The sequence below is a fragment of the Electrophorus electricus genome, chromosome 18, assembly GCF_041902795.1.
Source record: "Electrophorus electricus isolate QZ-2024a chromosome 18, ASM4190279v1, whole genome shotgun sequence".
Lineage (NCBI taxonomy): Eukaryota > Metazoa > Chordata > Actinopteri > Gymnotiformes > Gymnotidae > Electrophorus > Electrophorus electricus.
Window position 1 is genome coordinate 11,732,098 of NC_137514.1, and position 17,903 is coordinate 11,750,000.

Here is a 17,903-nt window from a genome sequence, read left to right on the forward strand (position 1 = left end):
TAATATCTCCAGCAACGCAGCTCTACATGACATGCTCATTTCACTGCAACACCCACAACCATGCCGCACTGTCACTGCTATATTGAGACTGGACTACCGCCCAAACAATATACAACAGGGGTCCTGCAGTCAGAATCTGACTGCTCTAGAATGGGGCAGAGGGTAGCTGACAAATTTTGCATGGCCACACATGAGCTACATCTGTCATTGTAGCTACAAAAATCTACAAAATAAGTCTATAAAGAATGTTGAACATAATGAGGTCACCAATTAGTGTGGCAGGTTGGTAGGATGGTAGGAGTTTCTAATCAAATGAGCGGTGAGTGCATCCTTTTACCCGAATTCATCTTCTTGGGGGTTCTTTGTTTTCGGTTGTGAAAGTGGCGCACTTCTCCTCCCCGAGTCGATTATTTCCAGGGGATCTCTGGGGGAGGGGGGGGGGTGTGGTGGAACGAACAGCCTTGCGAAACAGCCTCGATGAATGCCTCGCTCTCCACTCTCTTGCAGCAAACATTGGTAGAGCTAATCTCTGCTAATGATGCAAATGTATGCTGCTAATTATTTCTCGCACAATCATAGCAGCAGCAAAACGCCCCCCCCCCCCACAACCCGCCCCCCTCCCCCTCCCCCCATGTAGCGCAGCGCTACGGGAACGGTGCTCATCAAAAAACAGCTGCAGGAAAGGGGCTTAAAATAATGCTACATGGCAGGTTTATGCATCCCCCCCCCCCCCCCCCCCCACCTTGGCTGCACAGGCTGAGGCTGCACTTTGACAACTGGCAGTAGGTGTATAAGCCACACGCTACCTCTGCCACCCTGTCTACGGACGGGCCTTCGTCACTGGAGACAGCAGGGGAGATTAGCACGGCTAACATGTTCCATGTCTTGTGGGAGGCGGTGGAATTTGTGTGACCATTTGGAGTGAACCTGTTTCCAGCGCAAGCTTACTCTGGACACGTGATCTTTTAGGGGCTGGGCCTTGCGAGATATTGTACACCCTCTGCTTCTATTTGTGCTAGCGTGTGTGCAACCTTATTTGTCCTTCAGTGAAAACCGTACATTGTGCATCTATGTCGTAAAAGGCTGATCTGGAGGTGCTGCGGTTGCTCGCCATCTACCCTCCCTCTTCTGGAACGCATTGTCCTTATCTTTTATGAGCACTCTTCAGCTATCCACTGAATGAAGGGTCCGTGCTAATGGAGTGCTGAATTGGACATTACTGGACATTATGTGATGACAGTCCACAGTGGTGCCTGTTTTGGAATTAGCAACTTCTTGTGCTTTTAAGTTTGCGTTTGGCTTTTTGTCTCATATCGCCATGGTAACCTGGCATTTCCTGGGGTGACCATCCAGCTCAGAGAAAGGCAGGTCTAGCACATGTGGTGTGTGTGTGTGTGTGTGTGTGTGTGTGTGTGTGTGTGTGTGTCTGTGTTTGTATGTGTGTGCGTGCTTTTTTTTTACCTTTACAGACGTCAGGTCTTCCTCTCTTGGCCGTGCATGTCTCACCTGCTCCTGCAGGTGGTTGGTATCTTTAGCCTTGCTTCCTGCTCAGGCCTTCCTCGTGTCAGTTCTACCTCCTGCCTCCTGTCTCACATCCTCCAGGCAAAGCCCAGCCACTCCATAACGGTCCACACACTTCCCATGCTGAGCTGGGGACCTGTTCCCTTTTATGAATATTTATAAGGACTAATAGATGTGTGGAGACTCATTTACTTGTTCTGTGTATACTCTTAGCATAGTAATGATGGAATGATTCATGGACAAATGCCATCCGACATGCCACCGTCATTAATTATTAAAACTCTTTAAATATTTGCACTGTTTATTTATTTATTTATTTTTAATAAATAAGTCTGGGGTACTTTTAGGGGACAAAATGCTAATCTACTAATAATAACTTTTGGGAAACTTTTTTTTTTTAAATTAGTCCAGACAACCTTTTTTTTTTAATTTACTTCATTTTGTGTAAAATGTCTGGTGTTACAGGCAGTTTTTTTTTTTTTTTTTTGCATGTGTACATCTGTATTTCAACTGAATATGGATTATTGCTTTTTACAAGAAATACTACATTCATGTTTTTCATCTGTGTTTAAGGTTTTGAAGTAATTATTCAGCAGCAGGAAAACTATGTCTGCATGACTGAAAATAGATGAGTGGTGGATCTTAATCGATTAGCAAATTAAGGTACTTCTCTATCTGGGCAACAGTGCAAGGGTCTGTCTTGAGATATTTTGTTTAGAATTGATAACTAATAGAAAGTAGTTTACATCTTATATATGAAAAAAACTGTAAAAGTAAAAAAAAACTATTGTTCTGTTTTGTTTTGGTTTTTTTTGGTTTTTTTTTACCAAGCTGGGTGAGGAGCTGCTGTTTAGACTAAGCACAATAGACTCAGTAGTATTTTCTCCATAATCTAACCATGTGTGCTTTCAGTGACTCCAAAATTATTAACATCTGTAACAATTATCTGTGCCTCCCACTTGTTTAATAAGATTATAGTCAAACTCAGTTTAGAATACCATCTTTAAGTGAGTCATTTAGGACCTTAAGGAATTAAGCATGTTCTCGACAGTATGAAGGAAAGAAAACTTGTATTTTTCCTGTTTTTGCAGCTAATACACTGCAAACGATTCAGCATGATTTACAGCACTGTACATAAATGCATCAGGAATTTATGGATAACTTAATTACATGGCATGAAACTGAATTATGGTAATAGTCAGAGACACTGAAACAACAGTGCTTGGTTGCTCATTTTCATAATTATATAAACTGTTCTCTCTCTCTCTCTCTCTCTCTCTCTCTCTCTCTCTCTCTCTCTCTCTCTCTCTTTGTTATATTTATACATGCATTGTAGACTCTAGTTGAATATAACCCCATGTTCATCCCTTCAGACGTGTGCTGTACATTATTTTAAACATAATTACAATGTAGGTACACATAACTTTCCTAAAGGTCGGATAAAATGGTAGTTGTTATTATTTGTTATAGCAATGTCGTCCTCCCACAGTGAACCGTAATAAAGTAAGAGGGACTGATATTTTTCTTATGCAACAAATGGCATGGCAGTAGCCCCATTGGGATCTACAAATAAACAACAACAAAGTTATGGCCCTATGCAGGGTTTGTTTGTTTGCTCATTTGTTTTTGTTTTTTTTAATGGCTAAGAGTTCAGGGCAGCTGTAGTTTCACAGCTACTTTGCACTTCTGTGCACCAGTACTTTATCATCCTTCTCACAGTACCCAAACGTCTTACTCTACTCTTATAGTGGAAAAAACCCCCAAAGAAAAACAAAAATGAACATGCTGTAGGCTATTTAGCTCACTACCACGTAAGTGGCAAGCTTCCCTCTAATATGTTTAAGTGGTTTTCCATAAATTTTCATTCTCTGAACATTCTCTGACTTTCATTCTCTGACTTTAATCAATAGACGGACAGTAATATGATAAAAAACAAACAAACTGCAGCTGCACTCGGGCCAGAGCTGGAGTTATGTCTGCTATGTTAGCTTAGGCCTAATACATGTCTGGAACTGGAGCTACTACGATCTAAGGGTATTAGAAGCAGTAGTAGAATTCCCTTAACAGGCTTGGAGTTACCATTGTGCGATAGAATAGAGGTGGGAAAAAACAGGCTATTCACAGTGGCCACAGGATGCTATTATATATATATATACATTGCTCAAAAAATGGCTTGAGCTAATTGAATTCATACATGGTAATGTGAAATTTCTTCCGTCCTTGATAATTTCACAATCAACTCTGAGTGGCGTTGCTGAAAAGTAGAAGCATTTAGGAACCACAGCACCTCGCCTGCAAAGTGGCAGACCACGTAGGGTGAGCGGGGTCACCGAGCGTCACGGCTCATAGGGCATAAAAGTCAGCAATGCTCCGCTGCTTCAATAACTGCAGAGTTTCACACCTCCTCTGATATTAATATCAGCCCAAAACTGTGTGCTGGGAGCTTTATGGCATGGCTGTCTGCGGCCAAGCAGCTGCATGCAAGCCTTACATCGCCGAGTACATTGCCAGAGTGTCGGAGAGAATGGTGTAAAGTATGCCCCACCACTGTACTCTGGAGCAGTGGGAACATGTTCTGTGGAGAGATGAATCACACTTCTCTTTCTGGTAGTCTGATGGTCTGGATTTGGCAGTTACCCAGAGAACATCGCCTGCTTGACTGCATTGTGGCATCAAAAGTGTGCCAAGTTTAGTGGAGGATATTATGGGGTTGTTTTTCAGGGATTTGCCTAGGCCCCTTAGGTCCAGTGAAGGGAAATCTTAATGCTTCAGCATACCAAGACATTTTGGAAATTTGTATACTTCCAACTTTGTGGGAACAGTTTGGCGGAGGCCCTTTTCTGTTCTGGCATGACTGTTCCCTAGTGAACAAAGTAAGGTCCATACAGCCATAGCTGGGTTAGTTTGGTGTGAAAGAACCTGACTGGCACGCATAGAGCCCTGACCTCAACCCTATCAAACACCTTTGGGATAAACCAGAATGGATATTGGAAGCCAGGCGCTCTCATCCAATATCAGTGTCTGACCTCACAAATGGTTTTCTGGATGAATAGGCAGAAATTCCCACAGACACACTCCAAAATCTTGTAGAAAGCCTTCCCAGAATTGTGGAAGCTATTCACTATAGCTGCAACAGGGGGAGCAACTCGGTATTAATGCCTATGGATTTAGAATGGGATAATCTTTCATTCAATACTTTGTAGAAGCCTATTTGGCAGCAATTATAGCTTCAGGTCTGAAGTGCAAGACTGGATTTGGGCAGCTGAGCTCAATCCTTATGACAAATCCTCTCAAACGTCATGAGACTGGATGTCGAGCATCTATGAACTTCCATCATCTGGTCTCAACATGGATGTTCAATACGGTTTAAATTGAGGCTTTGGCTCTGCCATTCATGGACATTCAGAGATTTGCCCTGAATCACTTCAGTCATGTTTTGGCTGTATGCTACGGGTTATTGTCATGTTGAAAGTTACACTGGCACCCTTGTGTCGGATATACACACCAAGTTTGAAAATGGTAGTCCCCCACTGGCAGACATATGCAGCGTCCATGATTCCTGAAGGCTGTCCAAGCTAGCCAGTTAACAAATTTAAAGCTGTCCTATGCTAGCTAGCTAACAAAGCAAGCTTCTCTATAACTAAATGACTGTTAGAACAGTTCAAAACTGGCTCAAACTACCTCTTTTGCTGTGTTATAACTAATGTCATCAAACTTGTCTGACTGTATTCTCTTCAACAAAAGTGGAAATTGCTTTTAAGTGCCAACAGAGCTAGCACTGCTGACAGCTCCAAACCTATCTCTTTATCTTCGAGACTATCTTGAATTCTGGAGCCCACTTTAAAGAACCACCAAACAGTGAATCCAGATCAGTGACAATCAGATTTTAAACTCAAAGTCTCATATTTAAACCTTGATAGTCTGCCTGTGAATGTAACATTGAGCGGTATGGAGGTGGACGGATAAACACACAGGCACGGAATACAAAGAAACAACCATCAAACATTCAAACATTAATTCAAACAATTAAACCATGAAACAGTGAAACAAACAGTCAAACCTCCAAAGAAACAATGAACAGCAATGATCAAGGCACACATCAAGGTTTAAATACATGACCCAGAAATGAGGGACAGGTGTACGCAATCAAACAATGTGAGGACAAAATGAAACTATGGAACGGAACAAAACACAATGACATGGAAAACACGGAACACGGAAGATGGAAAGCGCAACACCAGGGCATGCAGAACAAGAAACAACAAAACAAAAACAAGACTAGGACAAGACTCCAATAGGAGCAGACAGGCCAAGATGTGGAGCAGGGACAGGACCCAGACGAGACACAGGAGTAGACAGGCCAGAAACAGGAACCGAAGACAGGACATGACGAGGAGCAGGCACCGGAACAGCAGACACAGAAACCGGGGCAAGAAGAACCAGGAGTAGACACAGGAGCAGACACAGAAACCGGGGCAATAGGAGTGACAGGCAAAGAAGCAGGAACAGACGTGAAAGCAGAACCAACAGAACCGTGAGGGAGGACGAGGATTACAAGCACGCAAAACAGACCAGGCCAGGGACAAAGGGACAGGAACAAAAACGGACACAGGCACCGGAATGGACACAGGGACAGAAATAAAGGGAGACACAGGAACCGGAATGGGCACAGAAACAGGCACAGGGACAGACAACACAACAGGAGCCAAAACAAAACCAGGCAACAGAGAAAGTAAAAACAATGGGCCAGTAGGAGACACAGGAGAGCTTTGAGGAGCGACCAGGGGGTCAGGCCTGGCACGAGGCACAGGCACAGGCCTGGCACGAGGCACGGGGACTTGTGGAGTGGTTTCTCCCACTCCAGGAACAGGAACTGGTGGGTCCAGTGGCGTGGCTGCGATGACCAGCAGCGGCAGGTCTGGGGGTCCAGAGGCAGGGCTGCAGCCGTCAGTGGCGGCGGTGGGTCCTGGAGGCACGGCGGCGGTGGGTCCGGAGGCGTGGCAGTGGCCAGCAGCGGCGGCGTTGGGTCCGGAGGTGCAGCAGAGGCAGTCAATGACAGCGGGTCTGGGGGGTCCAGAGGTTAGGCTGCACGAACAGACCTGCTAACAGATCAGATGGCATCAACTAGGCTGGGAACAGGGACGGAACTGGCAGCATCCGCTATGCCAGGAACAGGACCAGGATCAGGACAGGTGGCGTCTCTCACGCCGGGAACAGGACCAGGATCAGGACGGGCGGCGTCTCCCACGCCGGGAACAGGACCAGGGTCAGGACGGGCTGCGTCTCCCACACTGGGAACAGGACCAGGATCAGGATGGGCGGCGTCTCTCATGCCAGGAACAGGACCAGGATCAGGACAGGTGGCTTACAGGATAGCCACAGATGCTGGTGGGGTGACCCTGGAGGAACACACAGACACAGAACCTTCTCGGCAGTTCTCAAGACGCATACGAACTACCGAGAGCTCATATTTGTGCTTGAGTGCCCACTGAGTGACTTTAGACAGGTTATCTGTGCATTCAATCCGCCTTCTCACATCTTGCACTGCAGGCCGCTCCCCCCTGCAGCGTTGGTCAAGACAGGTAGACTCTTGGCGCTTACCTGGGATCTTGTCGTCATCAAAATAAATGTGATCCTGCTTTTTCCGGGAACGACGAGATGCCCGTGTACCCGCAGCGCCAGAGGATTTGCTGTCTCTGGTTTGGTGGCACTGAGATGTAACGAACTTGGACTGTGTAGAAACAGCCGGAGTTTCGTCCCAGCGAAACCACCTCCCAGAGTCTCGCTCTCTTGCTGCGTCCTTGTTGGGCTGTTCATTCTGTAATGTTGAGTGGTAAGGAGGCGGACGCGTGTGCTGAGAGGAGCGAGATTTAATAGGGGCAAATCCAAAATCAGGGTTGTTTAGGCAGTCCAGGGTCATAGAGCCGACACAGAGAGTACTGGGATACATTACAAAACAAAAACATACAAAGGTAAACTAGGGAAGCAGGCTATAACTAAGGCAAGGGAAAACTCAGGGCTAGGAAACACGAAGGCTAAGATAAACACACAGGCACGGAATATAAAGAAACAAGCATCAAACATTCATTCAAACAATGAAACCATGAAACAGCAAAACAAATAGTCAAACCTCCAAACAAACAATGAGCAGCAACGATTAAGGCACACAACAGGGTTTAAATACACGAACCAGAAAGAAGGGACAGGTGTACGCAATCAAACAATGTGAGGACAAAATGAAACTATGGAAAGGAACTAAACACAACGACATGGAAAACATGGAACACGGAAGATGGACTGAGCGTGACAGTGAATAAATGAAAACATATAATAATTATATAGATATATAAGTAATATATATATATATATATATATATATATATATATATATATATATAAACTTATTACTTACACATTAACAAATACTAAAATGAAATCTTAGAATACAATTTCACATTGTGCATTGTTTGTTTCCTCTTTATTGAGTACAGTAATTATTCTGTCACCTAATCAGTTGTCTACAAGCTGAATCGAATCACTTTTAGGCTCATTCCCTGGACATAGTATAGTTTATTACTGTTTAATTATCTAATACGGAACCCATTTGTACCACATTATCCTTTGTTATCTTTCTGTTTTCCTTCTTTTATTTGGTTAAGCCAAGTACATTTTTGTGTGGTGGCAGAAATTCGGCTGGCACACCATTTAGCCGAGTGCCCACATCTGGCCACAAATGAGCCAGCACAAGCCCTGCAGTGCAAACTGCATGCTAATGGAAGAACGGCTAAAGCTAATGCTAATGCATGCACTGCAGCACAACAGCACTTATCGCTCAAATGCCTATTCCCATTTGTCTGGCTATTTGTAAGTCCAAATTTAATCAAATGAAGGCTGTTGGTAGTCACCTTTGGGCAAGCTGTGAATGAATTCTCCAGTTACTAATTGGAGCCATGGGACGCTAATTCTGCCATCTGCCTGGCTAATATGGACCTTTTCGAGGCAGCAATTCTAAAAATTGAAAGGTTTCTGTAGATCAGTCCCTAAGCGATGTACATTTAGCACTGATGGGTTCACAAAGTTTTTTGAATGCCTTCAATCATGCAAGGTAACATGAGAAAAACATTGGCATAATCTGTTCTTAAAATGTTATTAGTCAAAAAGCAAAGAAAGTAATCCAACAAAGTAAGGATTCAGCATCCAAAAGTAAAGGTCCACTCTTCAACTATATGTCTAATAATAATAGAAGATGTTAGGTTGTCTGACACAATGACAAGCCCATGAATCTTTAAACTTTTCGAAGCCGGGCCGGTCTGTTCAGATGGTGTCGATAGTGTTTGAGGGATACTGTTTTGAGACGATCTGCAAAAAGCCTTGGACATTTGGCACTTCACATTCAAGTATCTTGAGTCACTCTGTCAGCTTTGCTTTCGAGAAGCAGTACTAAAGGAGCACAAGCATTTTCTTCAAGAGTAAAGAGGATCTGGCTTTATAGGGGTCTGACTGTTCTAGAAGCCTACTGAATGGAGAAGGGGATTGCTAAGCAGTGTCTTGTGTGCCATTCCTTTTCTGAATATAGAAATCATCCAGTATTTTTATTTGATTCTTTCAAATTCATTCTTTCCTTTCTCTTTCTTTCTTGCTTGCTTTCCCTCCTCATATTTCTTTCCAAATCAAGGCATGTCCCCAAGATGTGATGAAAAAATAACACTTTGAGAACCCCTAGAGTAGAGCTAGGCAATTATAATCCTGGAGAGCCACAACATGCAAACATCAGCATTTTCCCCACCTCCGAAGTATCTGATTTAACTCATCAGCTAATTATGTGTTTGCATAAAACTGTAACTGTCTACTCTTATCCTTTTGGGACAAGCAGAAAAAACTTGGGTCTACCTAGCACTTGTGTCAAGGGTGCACAGCTATGAAAACGATAAGATTTCCATTAAGTAAGATTTCCATTATGAATGCATTATTGAAATCTATTCTTTTCTTCTTCTCTCTGCCCCTCAGTAGCCATTAGCAGACCTTCCTCTTCCTGTCCGCTGGAAGCAACCTAACAGTGGCCGTGGGTTCTTACCCCCAACTGGTGATTTATTGATGGAAGTGGGGAAGCTATGAAGCCCACTTTGTGACAGCTTGGAGCTTTTAAAATGGAGCATGTCGTTGGGCTGATGAATTGCCACAGGTTGAGCTCACCCGGCGGCATGATACGTCAACGTCGGCACTTAAGAGGGACTCTGCGGTCCAGGCGCATCAAGCGCGACAGAGGATAGATGAGCTCTGGTCTCCCAGGCTCTCATGCCAAATCTGGACAGATTACATTAAACACAATGGCTCTGGAAGAAGCTAAACATGAATGCGATTAAGCAAACACATTTTGAAAGGTCTTAAATAGTGATGGGATGCTAAACCCATGCTAAACTGATCTTGCTCAGCGTTTTCCCAATGGTGTGGATGAGATGCCTTTCCTAAGCAAATGCATTGCTAAATTGTCCAAGTTGTCAGTTTGCTTTTCAAGGATACTTAATTTAGCATAGCGGCATATATCAGCATTACTTGTTCCCAAGGCCTTATCTATTCCACATCACTTCTCCCTGGCAAGTACAGACCTGGCAAAATGCTTTTATTGCTACAGAGCCACAGTAATTTTAAACGGTAACTTGGGCAATGCTAGCTGCTAATCTACCTTGAGTTTCTACCCAAACACCTGTTTGTCTTGCCTAGGGGTGATAGATACACCTCCAGAGAAACCCAGTACAACTATAGAAGCCATCAATAACGGTGTAGATCCAGTGATTAAATAGGCCACAGCTTGACTGGGTCTCTGACTCCTCTCCAGATGACTAAAATTACAGCCCCTGCGAAGTCCCAGCGGAAGACCGATCAACAGTAGCATCAATCAGCCTAATAGGAAAACGAGCAGGCCTTTGTCATTAATTGTGCCCGGGCACCATGGAAACACAATTAGAGCAGTGGAAATTAGGTCACGCATGTTGAAACATGGAAGGGTCATGCTAGCTTTCCTAGGTCACGTGACCCAGAGCAGAGAGCCGTTGAGTAAGGCAGGGTTAATGTATATCGCTACCTATCCTACCTACTCATTAACTTTGTCTGACTTTGTTATATTTCTGTACTTTTTCTATTCCTTCTTTCTTGTTTTACACAGGGAGTTGTTTTGAATGTAGGGCGAGAATCTTATTCTAGCAATTATAAACAGAGATGCTTTTCTGACAGTATCCAACAACTAATAAAAAAAAAGTAACTTCCTGCCCCAGTTATAGATTTAATGATCTGAGCATCTATCTCTGTTTTTTGACTACCTGTCTTTGTCTGTCATAACACAGCATAAACTTCCCAAGATGTGAAGAAGGAGACTTAAGAAGAGCTTCCAAGCTCTTTACACATGTCTGTATGCAGTTTTATTAGTTCAAGTGTCTGCTTTAACAGTCTCTCTCTCTCTCTCTCTCTCGCTCTCTTTCACTCACACACACACACACACACACACTCTTCCGTTATTAAACCTCTTTAACACACATACACACTCCTTTTTAACACACACACTCCTCTGTTATTAAACCACAGCTGTACTGTTATTAAGTCACCACTACTTAATTAAACCTCTACACTACCATATTTACCCAGCATCTGAGAGCATGTCTTTCTCGTCAAGAAATCCAAATAATTAGTTCATTAGGCTTTAGTTCTGTGGCTGTGCTGTCGAAAGGCTGTGCTGTCTGTGCTGTCGAAAACCCCTGGGCGTGCTTGTTCTAGGATGGGGCTTAATGCCCAGTGTGTACAGTAAGAGAGGAATTTCGGTTACTTCAGTCTCCACGGGATTCCCCAGAGGGCTCAGTGCAAACCTGGCCTCATGCGTTAGGCATCCCACAAGGCTGTCTCCATGGAGATCAGTGCAAATCACTGCCTTGTGTGCTTGTTGCTTAGCAAATCCTGCCGGATGGCTTCAGGTGGCTAAAATAAATAAACAAACATACCTTTGTGAGGGTTTGTATGGAGAATGTTTCATCCACACATTGGATTAAAACAGATGACTTAATTGCACATTGTGATTTTTTATTTATGTCACTGAGTTGAACGTCAGAAAATATACAAAATGGTTGCGTTTGGCAGTAAGTTTGCAATATCACTAATAACCCCTTGCACTTTTTAAAAATATGACCCAAAAACTAAAGTATGGAAAGATTGACAGGTATTTTGGTTGTAAGCTGATTCATTTCTGAGGCCTGGCAAATCAGTCATGTTCTCCCAGCCTAGAAAGCATAGAAATTAATTAAGTGCTCTGTGCTATAGACACTAATCATACTTCATCACAATTTATATTCTCAGTGTTGGTATCGCCTGTGTTGGTGATAATAGTATAGATAATGAAAATTATAATGATTATGGCAATATTTATGATGATAATGATGATGATGACGATGATGATGGTGATGATGATGACGACGACGATGATGATGATGATGATGATGATGGTGATGATGATGATGATGATGATGATGATGATGGTGGTGATGATGATGATGATTATCATTACCATTATTATTTTAGTGATTATTTGTGATAATTGTGCAGCTTAGACTGGTTCAAAGAGGCAAGTAGCCAAATCAGTTATGTGCTACATTTCATCAGCATAATCAGCAACAAAAACACCCAAGGCCCAATTTAGCACTGAGCTCTATACAAATGAATGTGTAAAAATGAATGCTTCCTTTTAAAAAATTTAGAAATAGTGAATGGCTCACCTGAAACCATGTCTGTCTTACTACGTATCAGTTACTAACATGGCTGAATGGGCTTAAAGAATGTCCTGACTGAAAAACGCAAAGCCTGAACTAAAACATACGTATCTCACCCCATTGGTTTAAGATCGCTGTTGTAGAAAAATTTCCAGTGGCTAATTGGGATAAATGAGAGAAAACACAGTGAATTAATAATGAATGCATTGCTTTGGGTGTACAGTGTGTGAAGTTTTTATCACTCCTTTCTTTCGCTCTTTCTCTCTTTCTCCCTCCCTCCCTCTCTCAGCTGTACAGCTCGTTCGACTTTGGACGAAAGTGGCAGCTTGTTCATGAGCGAGTAACCCCCAACCGCTTTTACTGGTGAGTTACGTTGACTCGTTCACACCAGCCGGCAGTCTCTTAGGAGACATTATATTCGGCTGTGAATTCAGTGCTTGGCAAAACGATCTCTGTACACCGATTCTCACACTCCATAAATGCAAATCATCGCATCAGGACCCAAAAACAGTCGGATAGGTTGGTGAATTGTTTTGGTTTTGTGTGGGATTGGGAAACAGCCCAACTGGTCTTTGCACATTTTGAAAATGTACAGTCGTATTACAGATTCATCCTGCTGTTTACGACTCATTCTCTAACTACTTGTGCCTGGCTTCATGGAACTGTGAGAAAGAGGCACGAATGCAGCATTGATTCGCTGTACAGAGACATATTCACGAGTGACTGGGTGGGGTGTGTGTGTGTAGGGGGGGCGGGGCGCTGTGCACAACTAGCCTACATCACAATGTAAAAGTGAACCTTTAATGAGGTGAGGCTATGAGGTTTCTCATTATCTCACGTGTTTTCCCTCTTCAAGAATCATGGCGTCATCACAAACGGACGGGAGGGGCAGGACAGGGGCCAGGGGTCACACTGCTGCATTATACACTGCTCTGGGCCCTGCATCTATATGAAGGCTCATCTCATATAGCAGCGTCCTGGGCAATGTGTTTAATCTATTCCCATTTTTCACTTCCCTGCACGGTGTCCAAGGACAGGGAGAAAGAGATGACCTCAGAGTTAGCGCGTTATGCAGTAGGATGTGTTCAGCGGGCTCGCGGACAGAGATGAGCTCATCTCGCCACCTCAGAGCTGCTCAAAGCTCAACGATGATGGTCGCAGCCACAACTTCCATCAAGGGACTTGTTTTGGAAGTGTATCGGCAGGCGTGAAACACACACGCATACACACAAACACGCGTGAATACAGAGCAATACTGTTTCCATTCGAGCAGACACACAAGAAACAGGTGCTATAATTCGCTTTTCCAATTATACTCTCTCACCTCACCTCACCTCACCTCACACACACACACACACACACACACACACACACTCTAGTGCATGTGCATGCACACACAGTGCTCAAGAACACTCCTTTTGCCGTTTTGATAAACAGCAGTGTGATTCCATTTTCCCATCGTGAGACATTTGGGGAAATGGCACTGCATAAAGGGGAGCAGTCTGGTTTTATTGCCGCTGCAGGAATGGAGCTAAAATAAGATGTCTGTTAGTGAGTCAGTGCATTTCATCGTATCCCCGCCACTCACCCAGCCCAAGATAACTTCCTCTCCTCACCTCTCGTCTCTGCTCCTCTCCTCTCCTCTCCTCAATTCTCCTCTCCTCTCCTCTCTGCTCCTCTCCTCTCCTCTCCTCAATTCTCCTCTCCTCTCCTCTCTGCTCCTCTCCGCTCCTCTCCTCTCCTCTATTCTCCTCTCCTCTCCTCTTCTCTCCTCTATTCTCCTCTCCTCTCCTCTCTGCTCCTCTCCTCTCTGCTCCTCTCCTCTCCTCTCCTCTCCTCTATTCTCCTCTCCTCTTCTCTCCTCTATTCTCCTCTCCTCTCTGCTCCTCTCCTCTCTCCTCTCTGCTCCTCTCCTCTCCTCCTCTCCTCTATTCTCCTCTCTGCTCCTCTCTGTGATCCATGCGGTCGCCCTGCTGCAGGTGTGTAAGCGGCCTGGACAAGGAGGCTGATCTGGTCCACATTGAGGCGCACACGCCAGATGGCCGTGAGTATCTTTCCTTCGTTAAAGATGTCGTCCTTTTAGCATGCGCCCATGGGTTTCATTCATAACTTCTTTCACTCATGCTTTCCATACCAGGGCAGTGGTAGCTCAGTGGTTAAGGTGCTTGACTTGTAATCGGAAGGTTCAAGCCCCACCACTGCCAGGTTGCCGCTGTCGGGCCCCTGAGCAAGACCCTTAACCCTCAATTGCTCAAGTTGTACTCAGTCATAATTGTAAGTCGCTTTGGATAAATGTGTCAGCTAAATGCATTGTTGTTCTTATTCATTCGTTTGCTGTCCTTTCGATCTGTCCTTCTCTTCATCTACACCAGATTAATGGTACTGAGTACCAGAGTACTCTACCACAGTGCTTGACGGTACAGTGACACTACAGCACTACTCTTTTGGATATTCCTTCCCGTTTCTCCATTTAGCTTTACCTTTCTCCATGACTTGCTATAGCCCCCCCACAGGTCAGCTCTGGTACTGATCTTTTCAGTACTCCACTACTGTCCTTTTTAGTGCTCTACTTTTCAGTACTTCACTACCTGTCATTTTCAGTACTCCTCTACTGATTTTTTCAGTATTCTTCTGTTGTAAATTTTTGTCATTATTGTCATTCCTCTACTGTCCCTTTGCAGTACCCCACTACTGTACTGTACAGTGTCTGACTTCATACAACATCACAACTGCCATTTTTGTGTCCATGACCATGAACGGTAACGTAAACATATTTAGTAACATCGTATAGCTCTGGTTCTAGAATCCTCCCATCCTTTTACATTTTGACAATGTTAACAAGTATCATTTATTATAATCAATACATTTTTGAGATTTAAAACAAAAAAACGTACCACAAAAACATTCCACAGGCAATCGCAACATCGACTTTGTGGACACACTGCATATGAACGTGTGTTGCATATCGTTACTGTTGACCCTTAAACACATATTAGGTCAAGCAATATAACAGTACTGTTTCAATACGCTGGAATTTCATTCTCAGCAGTGTAGCATGGCTGGTTGTGTCTAGTTTTACTTCAGTGATTTGCATGGTTACCGCAGCTTGCTTTTATTTACCACGCGTGTCACTGCTTCCGTCTCTTCTAATGTCTTTGACGGCACTCTGCCGTCTCCTTCCACCCGTCTCTTCTTCTTTATTTTTTCATCGCTTTCACTCTAATTCTTCGCTTTCTCCCTGAACTGTTCCTCACCTTCCTTTTACTGTCTAGGAAAACTTTACGTCAACCTCGCAAACTCTTGCGCTCCCTTATTCCTCTGCCTCCCTCCCTCCCTCCCTCCCTCCGTCTCCCGATCACTATCTCTCGATCTCTCACTATCTCTCTCAACATCTCCATCTCTCTGTCTCTCCATCATCTTTCTTGTACACGTCCCACGATCTCCCTCTACCTTGCAGACACTCTTCCCTCTCACTCCACCCCCCCTCACCCCCCACACTTCTCTCCTAATCTCCCTCTGTCTCCTTCATCTTGCTTCCCACAATCTTTGTCTCACCCCAGCGCCAGACAAAGGCGGGACAGGTGGCAATCCCCTCTCCCCAGTCACGAGGAGGATGGGGGCAGCCAGGCGAGAACCAGTGAGGTGGTGAGCAGATCCCGGGGCTTGCGATAAAGCCAGACCTGGAGGCACACCTCAATAATAAATGCACCGTATGATCACTGATTAATCCTAGCCCAAGCCTTCCAGAGCTACCGGCCTAATTTAATGTCCCCCTCATAACTCTGAATGTTATTATCACTGCTGTCCTCCATAACTTAGGCCTGCACCAAGAGTTGTCAAGTTGGTAAAAAAGCTCAGGGGTGGAGGCTGTGTTTGTGGATGGTGTAAAAGGCATTCCATGTAAACCTTGGCTGTAGATGTCCATCACTTGCAGTTTTACATGGGGCTGGTGTGTTTTGGGAAGTAGATCTGTTTTACACATACACTAGAGTAGTGGTTCCCAGTGCCAGACTGAAAGGCAGGCACAGTTTAGTGCTCCTGCTCTAAAACACCCAGGTGAACTCACTGGGTAATGAGCTGAGTCAGGTGTCAACTTGCAAATGTGTGTGTTTGTGTTTGTGTGTGTGTGTGTGTGTGTGTGTGTGTGTGTGTGTGTGTGTGTGTGTGTGTGTGTGTTTGTGTGTTTGTGTGTGTGTTTTCTTTTGGTGCCCCACAGACTGTCAGTATATGACATGCCGGGCTCAGGCCTGCTTGGAATCAGCCAGGACATTTCCATTTCCAGGCTACATTGAGCCCAACTCGCTGGTGGTCCAGGACAACTACATCGTTGTGCAGGTAAGAGTGAAGCAGAGCTTGCTGGGTTTTGTAAGGAAGATACATTGGCTGAGATATGGGCCATTTGACTTCCTTCAGAGTAGCCCATATGTTATTTTCCGCCTGTAGTCGAAATTCCAGAATTTACATATGTTTCTGAACGCACCGATGCGCTGCACCGATGTCTTCAACTGTGGAATTCATTATGGTTAATTAGGACATGCATAAATATGGTCCTTGCAGTAATGAGGTTCTCCCTGAAATATGCAGTATATTGGATGTCACATAACTAAACTCAGTATGCTTTCAGACAGAAACATACTGTTTTATTTTTTCCACTGTGCTGAAAGATATAAAAATATCCACAGAGTGCTTTAGGATGCTTAATTTTTGATATATTGTTGGCTATTTATTGATGTGGTTTCATATAGCTCTATATCGTTGACTGTACGTCACTTCACCCTGTTCAATATTACTGGCTCTTTAGTCATACTTTTCGGGTTCTGTACTGCAGACTTTGAATAGAGTATGATTATGCACAGCTTTAACCTCTTAAATGCACTAATATACATAGATAAAACATCCAAATTAAAGCACTGAAAACAGGTTACATCAAATCATTCATCCCGCTTGAACAGCCAACTGAAACAATTGATGCCTTGAGTCCTAGAAGCAAGGAAAGGAAATGATATCCCATGTGTTTGTGAGTGCTGGAGGCTGACCAGTGCAGCGGATTAATGAACATTTGCGGTGGAGTGAATCTGAGATGGTAATGGCCTGAATTCCAAAGTAATGTTAATGCAATTTCACGGGACATTTTAATTTTCTCTCCTTGGCCTGAGTATGATTTACGGTGACGCCGTGCAAATGACGAGGCAATCGCTTTAAAATTCAGGCTCGGGAGAAGTCCGTTCACCGCCAGCTGCGCTTGCACTCCTCCCGGGCACCCCCCACCCCCGCCCCCAACGACTTCTTTAGAAAGAGTTCTTGGCAATCCTCAGATATTGGCTGCCTGTGTTTGGGTCTTTGCCCCCAGATCACTCTTTGGCAGGGTGATAAGATGACAGCCTGCACGCTGCTCAGCCGTTTCATGGATCTACTACTCCCCTCCAAAAGCCTGTTGCCCGGCCTCATCCGGATACCTGCTGAGGGTTGTGGGGGTGGATCGATTGTTCCAGTTTCTCCTGAAATTTATTGGCTTCCGGAAGCCATTGATCTCCTTCCTTGCATCCTCCAAAGTCCATTTTGGAAGAGACATGCTGCTAGTGCACCAGTGTCCTTTCTTGCCCACCCTTTGTCTTTCCTTTTCTCTCTCTC

General features: G+C 44.3%; 1 protein-coding gene across 1 annotated transcript in view; it reads left to right on the forward strand.

Annotated features, from left to right (window-relative positions):
• sorcs3a (sortilin related VPS10 domain containing receptor 3a) overlaps positions 1–17,903 on the forward strand; it is a 156,315-nt gene that overhangs the window by 102,315 nt on the left and 36,097 nt on the right. The window contains exons 5-7 of the mRNA XM_035535023.2: positions 12,562–12,635; positions 14,252–14,316; positions 16,489–16,607. Coding sequence (XP_035390916.1) covers positions 12,562–12,635; positions 14,252–14,316; positions 16,489–16,607 — 258 coding nt within the window. The remainder of the gene's footprint in view (positions 1–12,561; positions 12,636–14,251; positions 14,317–16,488; positions 16,608–17,903) is intronic.